The sequence below is a fragment of the Talpa occidentalis genome, unplaced genomic scaffold (genome assembly GCF_014898055.3).
Source record: "Talpa occidentalis isolate TD23 unplaced genomic scaffold, MPIMG_talOcc4v2.1 talOcc4.11, whole genome shotgun sequence".
NCBI classification, from domain to species: domain Eukaryota; kingdom Metazoa; phylum Chordata; class Mammalia; order Eulipotyphla; family Talpidae; genus Talpa; species Talpa occidentalis.
The window spans coordinates 12,183,106-12,202,413 of NW_023601104.1; the positions used below are offsets into that span (position 1 = coordinate 12,183,106).

The 19,308-nt window shown below is 38.6% G+C and overlaps 1 protein-coding gene across 3 annotated transcripts in view; it reads right to left on the reverse strand.

The window, feature by feature from the left end:
- TTBK2 (tau tubulin kinase 2) overlaps window positions 1–19,308 on the reverse strand; it is a 140,236-nt gene that overhangs the window by 15,460 nt on the left and 105,468 nt on the right. For all 3 annotated transcript variants that reach the window (XM_037502317.2, XM_037502316.2, XM_037502315.2), the window contains 3 exons: window positions 12,030–12,187; window positions 9,198–9,414; window positions 2,795–3,006 (listed from right to left, as the gene is read on the reverse strand). In XM_037502317.2, the coding sequence (XP_037358214.1) occupies window positions 2,795–3,006; window positions 9,198–9,414; window positions 12,030–12,187 (587 nt within the window). The remainder of the gene's footprint in view (window positions 1–2,794; window positions 3,007–9,197; window positions 9,415–12,029; window positions 12,188–19,308) is intronic.

Consider the following 19,308-nt stretch of genomic DNA (forward strand, 5'->3'; position numbering starts at 1 on the left):
AGAAATTATGTAGTAGTTTTAGGGAAGTATTTATTACACAAACTCTCTAAACTCTATACAGAACTAATATTCACATACAGATAAGAAAAAAAATAGGATAAAGTATAAGTAAAGTTTCACAGGTTGATAATGCTCTTCTCCACCTGCTGTAATCCTGTTTTGGAAATGGGGCTCAAGAGAGGAAGCTGTCTCTCCTCTCCTGCTCTGTTGTGGTTGACTGGTGTGATACAGTTCTCCTTTATTTGACTATTTAGTCATACTGCCCTCTGCTCTCTACTTTCTCTGAGAAACTGAAGAACAATTTACCCAAGATTTTTTTTTTTGCCTCACCAGAAACCCTACCAAAAGAAATGAAGAAACTAGAAATGAAAAACTTTCTGGTTTTGTTTTGTTTTCAGAGATGTACATAAGTGTATATTCATTCAAATAAACTCCAAAGGCAGGTATTTTAAGAAGAAATGGTATTGTTACAGTATAACCAGGCATAGTCTATGCACATTAATATAATGTGGTGAAGGGCTTGGGGGACACTTCAAGGCATATTTTTACTTCTGCTGGATTAAAAGGCAGTTGACATTGTACAAAAACTGCTGCTGGCTGAGGAATAGGCAATAGTGTGACTGGTGGTGTTTGGCTGCACTAGCTTCTGAGAAACAATCTCATCTTCAGGGAAGCAGTTTAAGCAACACATTTTTTCCTTTCCTTAAGACTAATTAGGGGCCTCCCCAGTGGCACAGTGGGTTGAACGCAGCGCTGTGAAGCTGTCTGCAGCCTCTGCAGTGCAGGTTCGATTCCTGGCCAGCCAGGGAGATACCCACATGGCACGGCAGACCTCTCCTGTCTCATCCACTGATCCCCTCAAGAGTGTTTTCGGTCGTCTGCCTGTTCTGCTCCCTGCTCTGTCTCTCACCCTCCTGCGCCTCTGGCCTGTACCTCAGTTCTTGTATAAATAAATAAATCTTAAAAAAAAAAGATTGTAATTAGGTGCCTCAATTCCTTCTACTTTTCCATATTTGTTCCAGGTTCTGATTTGAGTTAATTTTCTTGGATAAATTTTATTCTCAACTCTGTCTTACTTCTCAGCTGTTCCCTAAGAAGCTTTATTCTTTACCAAATAAAGCTTCTATTGCTATTACACTCATATTTATTCTCAGTAATAGTCACAACTTAAAATGTTGAAAACAATGCCCCAATCCTAGTCCATCCTTTTGATCTTATCAATATGTAGACAGTAGCCTACATCACATAGCTATCAGGCTAAATAATTACCATATGAGGAAAAATACACATATAAGGATTTTATTTAAAACAGAAGATGGATTGGAGTAGGCCAGAAGTGACTGAATTATCATCAGACACAGTACTACCAGATTAGTCAAAGACATGGCATTGTTAACTAATATTTCACCACTAATAGTAGTCATTGTTGTATTGAGGATGTGACTATTATTAAAAGTTCTCAGTTCTTAATATTATTAAGGCCTTCTTTAATTCATAAATATTTCTTTTTTTTGTTTTATTTATTTATTTGTTTGTTTGTTTGTTTTTTTATACATGCACTGGGTACAGTCAGAAGCGCGGGAGGGTGAGAGAATTCACCAGAGCCAGAGCGGGGAGCAGAGCAGGCAGAAGGACCGAAGTACACTGCTGAGGGGCGCAGCGGGTGGCAGGAGAGGTCTGCGCGCCATGTGGGACCCTCCACCAGTGGTTGGGGAGCAGCCGGGGATCGAACCGGCACCGCAGAGGCCGCAGGCAGCTTCGCAATCCAGCGCTCAACTGCTGCGCCACCGGGGAGGCCCTCATAAATATTTGTCTTAAAGTTTCATTTCTGTCTTCTGCTACCAAAACTAGAGGGAAATGGCTTCAAAATCATCACCTACCAAAAAGTCATTACCTATGCACATCTCTCAAAAGCTTCACTTTTCCTTCTTTCAAGGTAGAATGATAAACTTATTAATGTCTACTTTCCTATATACAGGCCTTCATTAAATTAATTCAAGCTGCCTGTCCCTTTTTCTATAACTTACTCTTTGCCCTCTTTCACATATTCCCCTTCTTCCTGTCTAATGCCATCTTTATTATGCCCTTTCCAACAACACACTGAATTTTCATGATTCCAATAAAAGAGATCATCTCCCAAACAAAATCAATTCAAAATGTTCATTTAACCTGCACTTAGTGTTACGAAGTTATCAGTTCCCACTAAGCTCTCAAAGCTTAAGGCTATGCCGCAGAATTTGTAACAATGTTCAAAGACAATTCACATTAAGAATCAAGATGATTCATAGATGCTTGCTGATTTTGATTTTTACTTTATTATAATTAGGTTTTTTCCTGGTCCCTTATTTAGGTTTTCGAAATTCCTGCTATGAGTGCGACCATCCGGTAGTTTTCTTTTTCTTTCTAGTTTATTTTGCCGAGCATGATCCCTTCCAACTCCATCCATATTGCTGCAAATTGCATGAGTTTATCACTGCAGGGGGGGAGGAGTGAGTAGGATCAAAACAAGGGGGGTGGGAATTGTATGGGGACTATAACCAGGATGCAAATGCATACATTGTGCAAAAATGAAAAATGACGTAAAAAATGCATGAAATAAAAAAAAATACAACAAAGAATATAAAAAATAATAAAATAAAAGAATCATGATAATTAAAATGATGAATGAGTTTAATCAAATCAGTTATACAAAAATGCAAGAATTTATAATTATTTTAAAGATGTCATGCGTTAGAAGCAAGTAACAACAACAACTGTATATATGTAGATTCTAAAAATAGAAAAACTTTTATACCATGTCTCAAGAAACTTGTCAGTGTCTGGCTTTGGCTCTAGGGTGAGACGTTTTTCCAGCTCAAAGCTGTGGATTGAACGTAACTTTCGCACCAATGGAACATCTCTGTCTGGCTGAGTAATCTCCGAGCGAACACGAACTGGTGAACTGAGGCTTGGAGCATTCAGAATACCGTTTGCTTGACCATGGCTATTTTCCTCTTCAGTAGCAGCCTAGACAAAATATAAAAGAAATCATAACATTAATTCCAGTTACTATATATGGAAAGAAACATTGAAGTTCAAAATGATTGGGATAAATTTTCAGATGGTTAGGGTATTTGGGTTAATTTAGTTCATTACCTATCTACTAACACTTTATTTAAATGAGCTTTCTTTTTATTTTTTTAAAAGAATTATCTATTTATTTATACAAGCACTGGGTACAGTCAGAAGCACGGGAGGGTGAGAGAATTCACCAGAGCCAGAGTGGGGAACAGAACAGGCAGACCGACAAAATACACTGCTGAGGAGAGCAGTGGGCAAGACAGCAGAGGTCTGTCGCGCCATGTGGGACCCTCTCCGGGAGACAGGGATCGAACCGGCGCTGCAGAGGCTGCGGGCAGCTTCGCTGCTCAGCACTAAACCGCTGCGCCACCAGGGGAGGCCCTAGTTATGGTTTCTTCCCCTCACAGCTTTTTAGTTTGATGTAATTCCAGCTGTATTATATGTTCTCTTTTGTTTTCCTTGCTGTTGGGGATGAATCCCTCAAGGCATCACTAAAGTTTATGCCATGAAATGTTTTACCTGTATTTTCTTCTATGTATTTTATACTTTCAAGTTTTATATCCATTTTGACTTGATCTTGGTATATGTTGTAAGGCAGTGGTATAGTTTCATTCTTTTACATGCAGCTGTCCAATTTTCCCAGCACCATTTATTGAAGAGGCTATCCTTGTTCCAGTGCATGTTCTCGATTCCTTTGTCATAGATTAACTGTCCATAAAGGTGTGGATTTATTTTGGGGCTCTCAGTTCTACTCCATTGGTCTCTGTGTGTGTTATTTGTTCCAGTACCAGGATGTTTTAATTATTGTGGCTTTATAACATCTAGTGAGGTTTGGAAGTGTGATACCTCTATTCTCTTTCTCTTGTGTCAAGATTGCTTTTGTTATTCGAGGTCTTTTGTGATTAATACAAATTCCAGTGGTATTTGCTCCATTTCTTTGAAAAACGCCGTTGATATTTTTGTTGTGATTGCATTGAATCAGTATTTTGCTTTGGGTAGGATGGCCATTTTGACAATATTGATTATTCCAATGCATGAACATGGAATAATTTTCCGTTTCTTGGTGTCTTCTATTTCTTTCAACAATGTTTTATAGTTATCTTTGTAGAGATCTTTTACTTCCTTTGTTAGGTTTACTCCTAGGTATGTGATTTTTTTTGTGTGTAATAGTAAATGTGAGCACTTTCATAATTTCTTCCTCTTCTGTCTCATTGTTTGTATATAAGAAGGCAACTGATTTGTGTTGATTTTATACCTTGCCACTTTGCTAAACTGATTGTTTTGATTAGTTTTTCTGGGGAATCTTTTTTTTTTTTAAGATTTATTTTTATTTATTTATTTATTTATACAAGCACTGGGTACAGTCAGAAGCGCCAGAGGGTGAGAGAATTCACCAGAGCCAGAGCGGGGAGCAGAGCAGGCAGAAGGACCGAAGTACACTGCTGAGGGGAGCAGCGGGCGGCAGGAGAGGTCTGCGTGCCATGCGGGACCCTCCTCCGGTGGCCGGGGAGCAGCAGGGGATAGAACCGGCGCTGCAGAGGCTGCAGGCAGCTTCGCAAGCCAGTGCTCAACCGCTGCTCCACAGGGGAGGCCCTTCTGGGGAATCTTGAGGGTTCTCACTGTATATTATTATGTCACTTGTAAATAATGATAGCTTTACTTCTTCTTTTCCAATTTGGATTCCTTTTATATCTTTCTCTTGTCTAATTGCTCCAACTAGAACTTTCCATACTATGTTGAATAGTAATGATGAGAGTGACATCGTTGTCTTATACCAGATCTTGGTAGAAAAGCTTTCAGTTTTTCACCATTGAGAATGTTATTAGCTTTGGGTTTGCTATAAATGGCTTTTATTATGTTAAGGTATGTTCTGTTTATCCCTAGTTTTTTGAGGGTTTTTATCATAAATAGATTTTGGATTTTATCAAATGCTTCCTCAGCATCTATTGAGAAGACCATATGGTTTTAATCTTTCTTTTTTTTTTAATGTGGTAAATTGCCTTGACTGATTTTTTTTTTAATAGAGGCATGTTTTTATTTATTTATTTGGTTGGTTGGTTGGTTGTTTTGTTTATACATGCACTGGGTACAGTCAGAAGTGCAGGAGGGTGAGAGAATTCACCAGAGCCAGAGGGGGGAGCAGAGCAGGCAGAAGGACCAAAGTACACTGCTTAGGGGAGCAGAGGGCGGCGGGAGAGGTCTGCGCGCCATGTGGGACCCTCCTCCGGTGGCCGGGGAGCAGCCGGGGATCGAACCGGCGCCGCAGAGGCCGCGGGCAGCTTCACAACCCAACGCTCAACCGCTGCGCCACCGGGGGGGGGCCCGCCTTGACTGATTTTTTTTTTTTATTAAATAAAATTTAAAAATTAAAAGATTCATTCATTCATTCATTCATTCATTCATTCATTCATTCATTCATTTATACATACATACAAGCACTGGGTACAGTCAGAAGCGCAGGAGGGTGAGAATTCACCAGAGCCAGAGCAGGGAACAGAACAGGCAGACTGACGAAGCACACTGCTGAGGGGAGCAGCGGGCGGCAGGAGAGGTCTGGGCACCATGTGGGACCCTCCTCCGGTGGCCGGGGAGCAGCCGGGGATCGAACTGGTGCTACAGGGGCTGCGGGCAGCTTCGCAACCCAGCACTCAACCGCTGCGCCACCAGGGAGGCCCCTTGACTGATTTTTACATGTTGAATCATCTTTGTGTCTTTGGTATGAATCCTACTTGGTCATTGTCTATGATCCTTTTAATACATTGTTCGATTTGGTTGTGAGGATTTTTTTTTTTTTTAAAGATTTATTTATTCCTGTATACAAGAACTGGGGTACAGGCCAGAGGTGTGGTAGGGGGGTGAGAGGATTCACCAGAGATAGAGCGGGTAACAGAACAGGCAGACTGACTGAAATACACTGCTTAGGGGAGCAGCGGGTGAGACAACAGGGGTCTGCCCCGCCATGTGGGATTCTCGCCGGCCGGCCAGGATTGAACCGGCGCTGCAGAGGCTGCAGACAGCTTCACAGCGCTTCGTTCAACCGCCTACACCACCAAGGGAGGCCCAGGTTGTGAGGATTTTATTAAGGATTTTTGCGTGTGTGTTCACTAGGGAGATTGGTCTGTAGTTTTATGTGTGTGTGTGTTATCCTTGGTTTTGGTATTAGAGTAATGCTGGTCTTAAATGAGTTTTTTTTAACTTACACACAGTTTCAGTATTATTTTTGCTTTTTATGTTTAAATAGTATAAACATGTTCAATAATCTTTGCTTCTTGTATTATGTTTAACTAGATGCTTGCAGAACCCTATTCCTCCAAACTAAAGCCTAGGAAGGAAATTCTCTTTGAGACATAAGACAGACACAAGACACAAAACACAAGACAGAAATAGGATAGTTCACTATACATAAACACTCTGCCTTTACTAAACGTGAAATAACAAGAAAATCTGGAGGTAGAACAATAATAAGGACCTGGGTAGAGGAAGAGGCTGAGGATGATGCAGCCCAGAGGAATGAAGCCACCTAATGACAAATGCCTACAGCAGCACAATTATCAGTGAAATTAAGCCTGACACTAAGAGTGGGACAGAAGGGGCAGCCTGAGACATCTATTTTGATTAGAGATCCTCAAGAAGATGCCCGATTGGTCTCAAACTGGGAGTATACTCTGTCCACTAGTAGAAGCAAAATACAATCTGCACTGAAAGAAGGTGTCAAATTTAATTCTACAGTACTTGCACCTATTACTAACTAATGAGTAAACATCTAAAGATAGTAAAATATATGAGAAGGCATGCAACTATGACCAAAAGTCTGCAGAAATGATAATTTATAAAAAATCTGAAACATTAAAAACTTCCAAAAGATTTCAGATATCAAATATTCAGATACAGAATAGCTATGAATAATAAATCAAAATAAATAAAGATCCTTTTCAAAAAGATTAACAAAGAATTATTTGAAACTAACTGATGACTTTAGTATTGAACATTCAATTAACAAGGTAAACAGCAAAAAAAAAAAAAAAAAAAACCCAAAAAGGCCCAGTTATTAATTAGTGAATTAGAAGGTGTGTATATTGTCTGTGTATATATATATATATATATATATAACCTAGAATGAAGCATAGCATGAAGAAAAATATGGAAAAAGACATTAATAGATGTGACAGAAAGAATAAAAAAACCAAATGTGTTTATTTGGAGTCCCAGAAAGAGATCAAGAATGAAGAGGTGGCAATATTTAGATAGAGAATGGCTGTATTTCTCCCAGAACTGATACAAAACTATGAAAAATTCAGGAAACATAAGATTTAGGTGGGAATAAACAAAAAAATATATATGAACATGATGAAGTACAGAACACAAAAGACAAGAAGGAAAGTTAAAATATAACAGGAGGGAGGCAATGCTGGAAGGGCAGGGATTGGGTGCTCATGTACAAAGAGAAAAAAATTATTAAAACAGCAGTGGACTTCTGAACACCAATAACTGATGTTAGAGGAAAAATAGTTTTTGATCAAAACCTCTGAATCCAGCATAAACTATCTTTGAAAGAGGCAGAAATAAATACATTTACAGTTAAGTAAAAACAGAATACTCTGCCACAAGACCTGAACTAAAGGAACTTGTAAAGGAAACCGTTCAGGAAAAAAGATGAGTCCAGGACTTCCAAACAAATGTATGGAATGATAAAAATTTTGAAAATTTCATATATATATATATATTACTTGAATGAACAAACAAAAACTAAGATTCTAAGTTGAGTATTTTTTAGACAAATTGTAAAATAGAAGAGAACTAAACAGAGACTGAATAGTGATAATGGGTGAGACAGAAAACTAGAGTAAATAAGCTCTTCTATGTCTAGTGCTATTTCACACTCTCACATACATGCGTAGACAGCCACATAAACTGGCAACTGAAAATGTCACTGGAGACATTTTATGATACACAGCTTGCTTCTGATGCCACAAGACAGCCATAGTTGACAAAAATCTGACACTGACCTCCCAACTACTTTTCACTACTATTTCTAATTACTCTTATTCCAGACGTGCTTATTTAATAGTGAGCTCACAGTGCAGCATATCACATCTAAATTGAGAATGCTTTTCCAACTCTCTCCTATGACAAAGGATATACTGTTAATTAGTTTTAATTTATGTATTTTTTACATCCTTGTTCATTCTCAACTCTGTATAATCCCCACAAAATTACCCCTACCAAGACATCTATGAGCCATCAACCATAGTCTCTTTTTTTAAAAAGATAGTTTAACCATGTAGTATATATAGTACAAAGGTAGGCCGAACTCCTGGAGGAGATCATAGAAGACTTTTTTTACAATATATTTCCCATTAATAAAGCCTGAGAAGTCATCTTTCTATCAAATAATGTTAAGAGGTATGAGCCTAACATCTCATTTTACATTTAATAAACTTCTCCTAACCAAACCTTTATAAAACCATTAGAAAGCACCAAAAATTAACTGATTTGTAATTCATTGTTCCTCCATTCCACTTGCCTTCATCTTCTGTGAAAGTGGAAATGACAATGAATAGTAACATCAAAGAGAAACTTGTCGATGTGTCATAAAATCACTAAAACTTAACCATTTAATTCAGACATCTATATTTCTCACTTACAAACAGGCCCACCCAAAATCTCGTGAAGAAAAATATCATGTATTTTATTCACATCCACTCCCCATCAGCTCATGAACAGTTTTTGCTTTCCACTTCGTACCCTCGCTTCCCCACCTCCATTTGAGACATTTCTCAGAATGAGTACTCATAACTCCATTGGTCCACACTAATGAGAGCCCAGATTCTTCTCACATTATTGGAAAAGATAGTTAACTTCTGCTGTATAGCTAGCTATCTTTTCTATTGGCCTCAGTGTCTGATTTTTTTTAAAAACACATTCATTATTACCATGGAAACAAGACGAAGATTAATGCTAGGTGTCTATACTTTAGTATAAGCAAAATTAGTCTAAATACTGTGATTACAAATAAATAAAAAGCAATACACTTCTAACTTATGATTAAAAATGAGCATCATGATACTTTGCTATAGCAATAGGAAAAAACAATAAACACATAAGAAGATATAAGCTTTTATGCAAGAAATACATACTTTACAAATTCCAAGCTTTATCTTGTTCCTGTTGGCATCCATCTCTTCCCAGACATCCTTCTCTTGTGGACGAGGGTGTCCCAGAGAGCCAGGCAATTTATCTGGTGACATACCAACAGGGATGCCATTTTCCCCATCACTAAGCTGTTCATCTGGAAACACCTCATCTGTATTTTCTCGAAGTAGGTCTCCTGGGATGGGGGTGGCATTGGCAATTCTAAAACAGAGGGGCGAAAAAAGGGCAGCACTTAAAAACAGCACATCAAAAATAACTGAGATTACCCTACATTTTGTCTCTGGTTTTAAATGATGACATCTATATAAAATTGAAAGAACCAAATAAAACCAAAAATCTTTTAAAAGTTATGCCATGCCACCTCTCCATAATAAAACTTCTACATTTTACCAATAGAATTTTCAAAATGATTTAAAAATATAAGTTCTTATACAATAACTCACTGATTCAACAATCACTTTAAAAGTTACGAACATTTGTTCTATTTTCCCAAAAGTCATTGATTATTTTAATAGTTTGTATTATTTAATCCTGTAGCTATTCTTAGAGGAAACAAAAGTAGAGGAAAACAGAGGTTTTATAGTACCTCTGGTGAGACCCCAACAAACAGCTTTCACTGACACCCCAGAGAGCACATGTCCATAGTCTTTCAGAGAGCAGATATTCAGCATCAGACTGACTTCCATGCCATCCAATGATCAACAGACATGCCCTCTCCAACAAAGTCAAGAGCTTAGGCCTGGAATGGGAGTTGAGGGGACTCCTTCCCAACTGGTATTAATGCTTAATTGCAGTCTTAGGAATAGGAGTAGCACCTTATATTTGCTCTTCTTATAATCTTTATGACTCTGTATTTTTAACTAGTCAATTCCATACTATTCTAATTTGGTGTTATAGGTGTTTATATCATCTTTCACTGTTCAAATTACTATATAGTTTCTCTTTCTTGATTGGACCCAAGCTGACAATTCTCTCTTTCTTTACCACTTAACTGACAAAGGACACTTTGCCCTTCCTTTTTGTATTTTATCTTCCCAGATGCTTTGAATTATACATATTTTTACTTTCCTATAGTTCAAGACTTGATCTACTTGAACACATTTTAGTATTTTCATTCTTAGATTGGGTTTATTCTTCCTGGTGCTGATTTTAGATCTTGAGTCCCACTGCTATTGCTTCTCTTCCTCACTGTTTCTACTGCTCTGCCTTTATAAAGTCTTGCAGCAGGGCCTCCCTCGTGGCACAGGGGTTAGGACGCAACCTATGAAGCTATCCACAGACACTGCAGCACGAGTTCAATCCCTGGCCAGGGAGCAACCCACATGGCGCAGCAGACTTCTTCTGACTAGCCCGCTGCTCCCCTCAGCAGTGTATTTCCGTCAGTCTGCCTGTTCTGTTCCCCGCTCTGTCTCTGGTGAATCCTCTCACCCCCCACACCTCTGGCCTGTACCCCAGTTCTTATATGCATAAATAAATAAATCTTCAAAAAAATAAGAAAAAAAATAAAGTCTTGCAGCAAGGTTGTGGGGCAGGCGTATAGGAGATATTACATGAGGATCTGTTGTTGTTTTTTACTTACAGTACCTTTTACATATGGACATTCTTTGTTTTCAACTTATGCTTAAGACATGGTTTTGTGCAATTTTATTTTTCCTTTATTGCTAGTCCATGTTGCTTTAGAGGGAAACATTGAGAGATGGGAACTTAAACTGTCTTCATTGACTTCACCTACTCTTAAGTTCTATTCTGGGATCTTTGCAGTTTGAGACTTACCTACTTCTAACAATAATCAAAGTATGAGAAAGACAAACACACTAAAACAAGAATCAAAATTTCTAGACTGGCTCCAGCTCCAGTTATTAATATTTATCTAAAGTTGGACAATTCATTCACTGCTAGGATTATTTCCTCATTTGTAAAGATGGGGTGGCTGAACTTAGGTAGTGGGTACCAAACTCAGATAAGAAATATCTCTGTGCCCCACTCCTACACATTATGATCAAGTAGGTCTGGGGTAGGTTCTATGAATGGGTATTTTAAACAAACTATCTATGGTGATTCAGATATATCCAGTAGAGCCCAACATTTAGGAACTCTCAGACTGGATAATCAACATTATCTCCAGTTACATGATTCCATGTAAGTCTTTGTTTTATTAAGTTCAAATGAGCCCATCTTACAATATAAAATGAAAGCAATGGATTGGTGATAAAATGTCTCAATTAATTTACATTTATGATGATACCTCCCTATTTACTCACTACCAGCATAGGTGAAAAAATAGATCAGAAAACAAAAGACAAACCAAAATAAAAAAATGAAATAAAGAACTGTATTTAATGTATCTAGAGGAGAAAACATTAAAAACAAAAAACAAAAGACCAAGAAGATGAAAATATACCATACCCTGTTCCTAATATTTAGAAAATTAAATCACTTTTCTTAAGAGGAATAATGAGTTACATATTCTATTCCCACTAAAAGTAAGCACCATGTAATTAGATGTAATGTGGCTCATTCTTTCCAACAAATGCCCTTTTCATGTTGAGGAAAATCTACTGTAAATCTGACACCAACAAGTCAAATAAGCTCTAAACTCCCATTTTAGAGTATGATCAATTTGTAAGTACTTTCTAAGAAAAGTAATTTCAAACAAAAAACATATACAAGGCCAATGTTAATTCAAGGAATTCCACAGGCTCTCCCCTATAGCTTGGCATTTGGTAATCTGAGGGGATACAGATGAAATAAAAAACACTTCTTCTAAAACAATGCTCCCAAGAAAGACATTGCTAAATGATATGTTTAGAACATACCCAATTGCCGCTGGGGTCAAGCGGGTATGCAACTGAGGGGTGGTAGAAGTAGTGGTGGTTGTTAGTGAGCCATCAGTTCCAGCCTTCTCCCAATCAAAAGGGTCACTCTCAATTACTCCAAAGGTCTTGATACTGTTGTCAAACACAGATGTAAGAAGCTAAATCACAAGGGAAAAAAAATAGAGTAAGCCAATGTAAACACAGTCACTTTATTCCAGAAGAGAAAGCACCTAATCCATAAACTTATTTTCTTTAAGAAGTAGGGGAATTTGAATGAGGGCAACACAATAATAATGAATTACTTTTTTTTTTCTCAGTAGACTACTTCAAAATTCTTCTCATTTGAAGTAGTCAGCATTACTCATATTTGTGGTTATATAGGAGAATGTCTCTGTTCTCGGAAGATACATAATAAAGCATCATATCTAAAACCTACTTTCAGATGATTTTGTAAAAGGAAGTGTGTGTTGTAAATGTAATCAGTTTCAACCATTTATGTAACTTTTTTTTTGGTCAAAAAGGGTTATTTTTATATGGTTCAACCTAAGTAGCCATTGGTATATCTACAAAAGGGGTATACTGAAGTTCATTATGGTTTCTTCCAATTTCCTGTCCATTTGAAAATTTATTAAACTGTGTGTATATACACAAAAATTATCAAAAAGGATTCTGCTCTATTATACATGTATAAACTTTCTTGTTTGTTGTCTTTAAATTCCAAAATTCTGATGTGATCTTGACAAAAATCTCACAAAGACCTTCCTTCATAGTTTGATAGTATTCACCATTTTCAATTTTATGTGTATGGCTTCAGTCTCTCCTGATCATTTCTCTTTATTAGTAGTAACCTACTCTGGGCCTCACCAGTGGCGCAGCAGGTTGAGCGCCGTGCTGTGAAGCTATCTGCGCCTCAGCAGTGCGGGTTCAATTCCCAGCCAGCCAGGGAGAAACCCACATGGTGCGGCAGACCTCTCCTGTCTCGCCCGCTGCTCCCCTCAGCAGTGTTTTCCATCTGTCTGCCTGGTCTGCTCCCCACTCTGTCTCTGGTGAATTCTCCCACCCTCCCGTGCCTCTGACTGTACCCCAGTTCTTGTATAAATAGTATTACAATTACTATTACTACTTCTAATAATGAGAAAAAATTTAGCCAACAAAAATGCAACACCTATAATCATTTCATTGCATATGTAAGCATGTGTACTTTATAAAAATGCCACTTGAAATACCCCTTATATTCTTTATAGCAGTCATGTGACATAAACATAATGGCCCAGGGAAGCACCCCTCTTATTACCCATAGAGCAATCATTTGATCATTTTACTTCCATATGAAGTCCCAGTTTGCCCTTTCAAAGAGAATACAGAAAAAGTTCAGGCTTTGCAAAGACAAGATTTGTAATGGGATGCTGAGGATTCACTGAGAAGCCTGATTTCTGAATTCTCAAGTTAATAAATAGTAAATTAATAGATTAATGAAGCTTTAACCAGCAGAGCACATTGGCAATGCTGGCTTACCTGATTCAAAGATTTACTGCAAGAGAAATTGCCTCACTTCAGTGATAAGTAGATACAATAGTAGGAAAGAAAGGCACACTCTTCTGGGGGATTTTCAGCAGCAATGGTGGAAAGGGAAAAACTGATCCTTTGAGAACAGAACCAGGAAACGACTGACCAAATGAAGAGAATGTGTTGAAGAAGCTGCAGAGTTTTAGCTATTTTAATCAGTTATATCAAGATACTAGGGTACCTCAATAGAGAACACTCACCTCCACCCCAACAGCTGCTTCAGGGGGTGTGAGGCAGTACAGTTCAGTCAATAGTACTGCCTAATAGCAACGCCTTCCCCTTCAGGTGCTCTTATCAACTCACAAGATAAAGTGGAAATGTACTAAGTTTCTTGATACCTTCTAATATGGTGAATGCAAAAGGAATGCAAACCAGAGAGCACAGTGGACTATGGTGGAGGATCAAGGGTATCTGTCTTGGTGGTGGGTATGGTGTGGCAACAACATCTGAACAGGGAGATCCTAAACTTCTAAGACACAAACAATGTTGTAAACCAATGTGACCTAGATTTCAAAAAAGAAAAGGAGAACAACATTTCCTTTTCACATAAATAGAATAAAGCAGCATAAAGGAAATAGGTGTTCTATTAGCACAGAAGTAATGTCAAATAGAATACAAGAATAAGAAACATAAGATAACCATAAGCAAATGCAGTGTCACTTAGGTACATGTAAAAACACTTATGCTTACAATGATGCTTTCTACTTATAAAAATTCTCATAATTATCTCCTTAAAATTTTAACAGCAATACTGTGGGGTAGGTATTTTCATCACTTCACAGAGAATGAAACAGATTTAGAAAGGTCATACAAATGGTGTGTAGCAAAGCACCAATGTGGTGGTATTTCTACTGTAGGAGCAGGCAGCAGGCAAGGTAAAAACAGTCTATAGCTGAAATTATCCTTCAAGGCCCTTGAAAATACCCATCAAGTACAGAATAGTTCTGTCTCTCAATTGGTGCAACACAAGGAGCTTTTTTCTTAGCATTAGAGTGACCTTCTATTTTTTTAGATGAATGTGCATGGAGTAATAAGCTGGGGGCATTTAGGGATAATATTGTACCCAAAAAATTACTATTTTTTTGAACAACAGAATCACACTCAGTGTAGCCTGATTGTGGATGACTGATTGCTGTTAGTGAAACTGACTGAGGTAATAACAGTTTCAAGGCATTGTACCACCTCCCTCATCACAGGGCATAACTAACTGAGCCAAAGGGGAGGCAGAATCACAGGCACTTTAAATAGTCTCTATCTCCTGAATATACAGCTAAATTTTAGTGAGTCATGAATGTTCTGTGACTATTACAGTTAAATAAAATACCCATTTATTGATTTATTATTGAATGCCAACTATACATTATTGAATGCCAACTATATTGGGTGCTAGGAATGCAAAGGTAGCCAAAACACAGACTTGTCTTCAGATAGTTTGCATTCAAGAGAAACAATAATCAGATTAAGCAGATTTAATTCAATTTGGCAAACATTAATTAAATGCCTAGCAATATACTAATTTCTTGAGGAAACTGAGATAAGTGTGCAAGGCACTAGTTCTAAAACAAAGTACTGCTTTAAAAGTGGAGCTGATTTCATGTCTTGAAGGAATCAGAGATTTGTTAGGGGGAAAGGATGTCCTGAGCTAATCCCATACAGGCTTCATGGACTCCACCCCCACTCCAGACCAAAGCCATCAGGATGTTGGGAAAGACAAATCCCGTCACCACCAAAGGGAAGGTGGCTGGGACCTGAGGGTGGAGTTAAGCATCCAGGTTTGGTATAAAAACCAAACACGTGGGCGTTGGGGTCTCTCGCTCGCCTCGTGGCTTCAGGGCTCCTGGCTCGAGGCCAGCTCTCAGAGCGCCATTTGGGATTCCAGATCAGCGGATCGGGTAAGACACATTTAAAACTTTGTCTCCCACTTTTCTCCCTGAGTTGTACATTTCCTCATTTCCCCTTCCCTTGTAAATAAACCTTTTATTAACCTTTCGTGTTTGCCTGCAGTAGAGTATTGATAAGTACTTTTAAGTGCACGGGTGAGGACCCACAGTCAGGCACCCAGTTTTGTATCGGGGCTGCCCTGTAACAGATTGAGAAAAAGTTGGCATCTAAATTGGTTTTCAGCATCAAGGTGGGCTTGTCAACAAGAAAAGCATTCCAGGCAGGGCCTGTTGGGAGGAGGACTGCACTGTGGGGCCAATAAAGCTGGTTCATATAAGCACAACGGGAAATGAAAGGAGATATAATCAAAGTGGGTGGAACAAGAATTTATCCCTTCTCCCTATCTCCACTATTTATATCCATGTCAAGGTCATTATCATTCCTTGCTTCCTGATAACAAGGAAGATCTTATTTCCTAAGCTCTCTTGCAGTTAGAATTGCTCTGCTGCACTCAGAATAAAATGCAAACTCCTAAAAGGCCTGAAAGGCTCTGCATAATCTGGTCTCAATGTGATAGGGTCTTGCCACAGGGATATATGCCAAAGTGATTAGATCACTTCTAGGCCTCATCATAAAATTCCTAAATGATTTACTCTAGTTTCCCCTCTCTGATGAGTAGAAAGGCTATATAGTAAAGATAGCAGTATCAAAACATGCATAGTGGTGAATGGCACTAGAAATTTGGTGGTGGGAACAGTGTTGGTATATACACAAATCAAGGTGTGAAGTTATACTCGTGAAACTTAGAGCAACTTAACTACATTATTACACCGTTGTGGTATTGAACAGGTATTTTTTTGTATTTCTTTCTTTCTTTCTAAGATTTATTTATTTATACAAGCACTGGGTACAGTCAGAAGTGCGGAAGGGTGAGAGAATTCACCAGAGCCAGAGCGGAGAACAGAACAGGCGGACTGACAAGGTACATTGCTGAGGGGAGCAGCGGGCGGCAGGAGAGGTGTGCGCACCATGTGGGACCCTCTCGGGGAACGAACTAAAGTTGCAGAGGCTGCGGGCAGCTTCGCAATCCAGCGCTCAACCGCTGCGCCACTGGGGAGGCCCTGTATTTCTTTCTTTCCAAGGCTTAGCTCACCCTATCCCATAGCTTCCTAAGTAGTCTCTAATTCTTTGTCTCATTTGAATGGTACAAACTGCAAAAGCAATCCTCTTTAAACTTCTTTGAGCGCTGGGTTGCGAAGCTGCCCGCAGCCTCTGCAGCGCCAGTTCGATCCCCGGCTGCTCCCCGGCCACCGGAGGAGGGTCCCACATGGCGCGCAGACCTCTCCTGCCGCCCGCTGCTCCCCTCAGCAGTGTACTTCGGTCCTTCTGCCTGCTCTGCTCCCCGCTCTGGCTCTGGTGAATTCTCTCACCCTCCCTCGCTTCTGACTGTACCCAGTGCATGTACAAACAAAACAAACAAACAAATAAATATTAAAAAAAAAAAAAAAAAAACATAAACTGGATAACCATACTCCTGTTTATTAGACTTCCAAAGCACCCTGCTGTACTCAGAATAAAATGCAAACTCCTAAAAGGCCTGAAAGGCTCTGCATCATCTGGTCTCAGCCTCTCTTTCCAGTCTCATCTCAAACCACATTACCCCCTCATGTTCTGGCCACTTCTATCTTCTTTCCATTCCTTGCTTGAACCAGAACTTATTAACACTCTCCCTCTTATTTTTGCTATGCATGTGGCCAATATAGTCCATTTAGGGTTTGGTTTAAATGGCAGTTTTAGAGAAAGACCTTTCCTGATCCACAATTGTACAGAAGGCTCTTCCTTGTTCTCTAGTTCAATCTTTTATTTGTTTGCTTCACAAGCAGCCAGTGTATGTTTTCTGAAAAAAATTAACTCTAGTGTTCTCAACAGGCAAGGCTGTTGCATTCTGATGTAATCTCTGTTTAATTAATCCAATTCCTAATCCTGAAAAGTGTACTAACAAGATTAATGAAGCTTGGTCATGTCTGGATTTCCTTCTATCTTCTAACTTTAGTGACATGCAGCTTGCTGATGTACACATTTTCATTTCAGGCTCACCAACGGAGTGTATATTTATGCATTTCATTAGTCTTCTCAATATGCTTAATATAATGTGAACACACTAATAAAAATATCTTTTGTGTTCTAATATCAAGACCATGTGATTCTACAACTGATAATTATATTTTTTCATAAAACTTTTTAGTTCTTTCACTGCATCATTATTAATTAGCCATATTAGTGTTTACTTTGTAGTGCCTATTGTATTTGTAGCCACCTCTTCAAGGAAGGCAGGATGGTAAAGTGGAAGGCGTGTAGGGCTTTTTGAGTGAGACATGGGTTCAGATGCCTCTTCTAGCACTACCAGTTTTCCCAGGCAAGGTGTCTCAAACAAGTTTCTGGTAAGACAAGGATAATAATTTTCTCTAAGTATTATTGTGACACTGCTATATATCATTATTGTAACAATTTGTAAAGGCATCAAGGGTTCTTCTTTATCTAATCTAATGCTCCTTAGTTTCCCAATAAATGTTGATACTATTATCACAGGTAGATTACTGTGGTGGAATTCACACCACAGCTTTTTTTTTTTTTTTACAGCAACGTGATAAAAATAGTTCAATCAACTTTATATATTCTAGAAGGTTCATTCCAGACTTACAAATTTATGTGGCCTGGACCTAGGAGAGACAGGACTACCTGATGCTATCATAAGACTAATGAATATTCTAATATTAGGGACTAGAATGGCCCAAACTATTCCAAATACCAAGAATTTGCTGTCATGACAAAAAACAGTGAAAACAATGACAGGATACAAAGTCTGATGATTTTTGACCCAAAACCCAGAACTTCAAGAATTTCCTAAGTGGGCCTCCCCAGGTGGCGCAGCGGTTGAGAGCTGGGATGCAAAGCTGCTCGCAGCCTCTGCAGTGCCGGTTCGATTCCAGGGTGCTGGCGAGGGTCCCACATGGCGTGTAGACCTCTCCTGCCGCCCGCTGCTCCCCTCAGCAGTGTCCTCCATCTGTCTGCCTGCTCTGCTCCCTGCTCTGGCTCTGGTGAATTCTCTCACCCTCCCATGCTTCTGACTGTACCCAGTGCTTGCATAAATAAATAAAAATAAAAATAAATCTTAAAAAAAAAAAAGATTTTCCTAAGTATCCCTTAGAGATATTTTTCTTTCTCAAAACATTTTAAAACTACTTATTTAAACTACAAGATATCCACAGCAACACTGAATTTTTTTATCACTATCTACATTTCTGAAAATGTTGGTCAAGCACTTTTTTGACTTTTAATTAGAAACAAAGATTCATAGGAAATAAAAAGAACAGTACAGAGAAGTCTCCTTTGCCTAGTCTGCCCCAATAGTAACACCTTAAACAACTAGAAAACAATATCAAAACCAAGAAAATGACACTGTTACGATCCACAGAGCATATCAAATCTCACAACTTTGCATACTACTTTTGTGTGTGTGTGTTTGTGTGTGTGTGTGTATCTATGCAATATTATCACTCAAGGAGATTCAAGGTCCTGCACTATTTTATCTCTTATGGTTGCAACATTCTTTCAGAATCTAAGAATAAAAATACTCTGACATCTGCTTTAATCCTGGCTATAGTTCTGATAACTTTATCTTTAGTTTTAAAGTACTTATGCATTCTGCACTGACTTTTCCTACATATCCTGAGTAGGGGAATATTGGGCCAAGTAAGATTTGATTCAACTTAATTAACATTTGTTGAAAATTTAGGTGTCAGAAATGCTTAAGGACTGAGGAGTAGGTCAG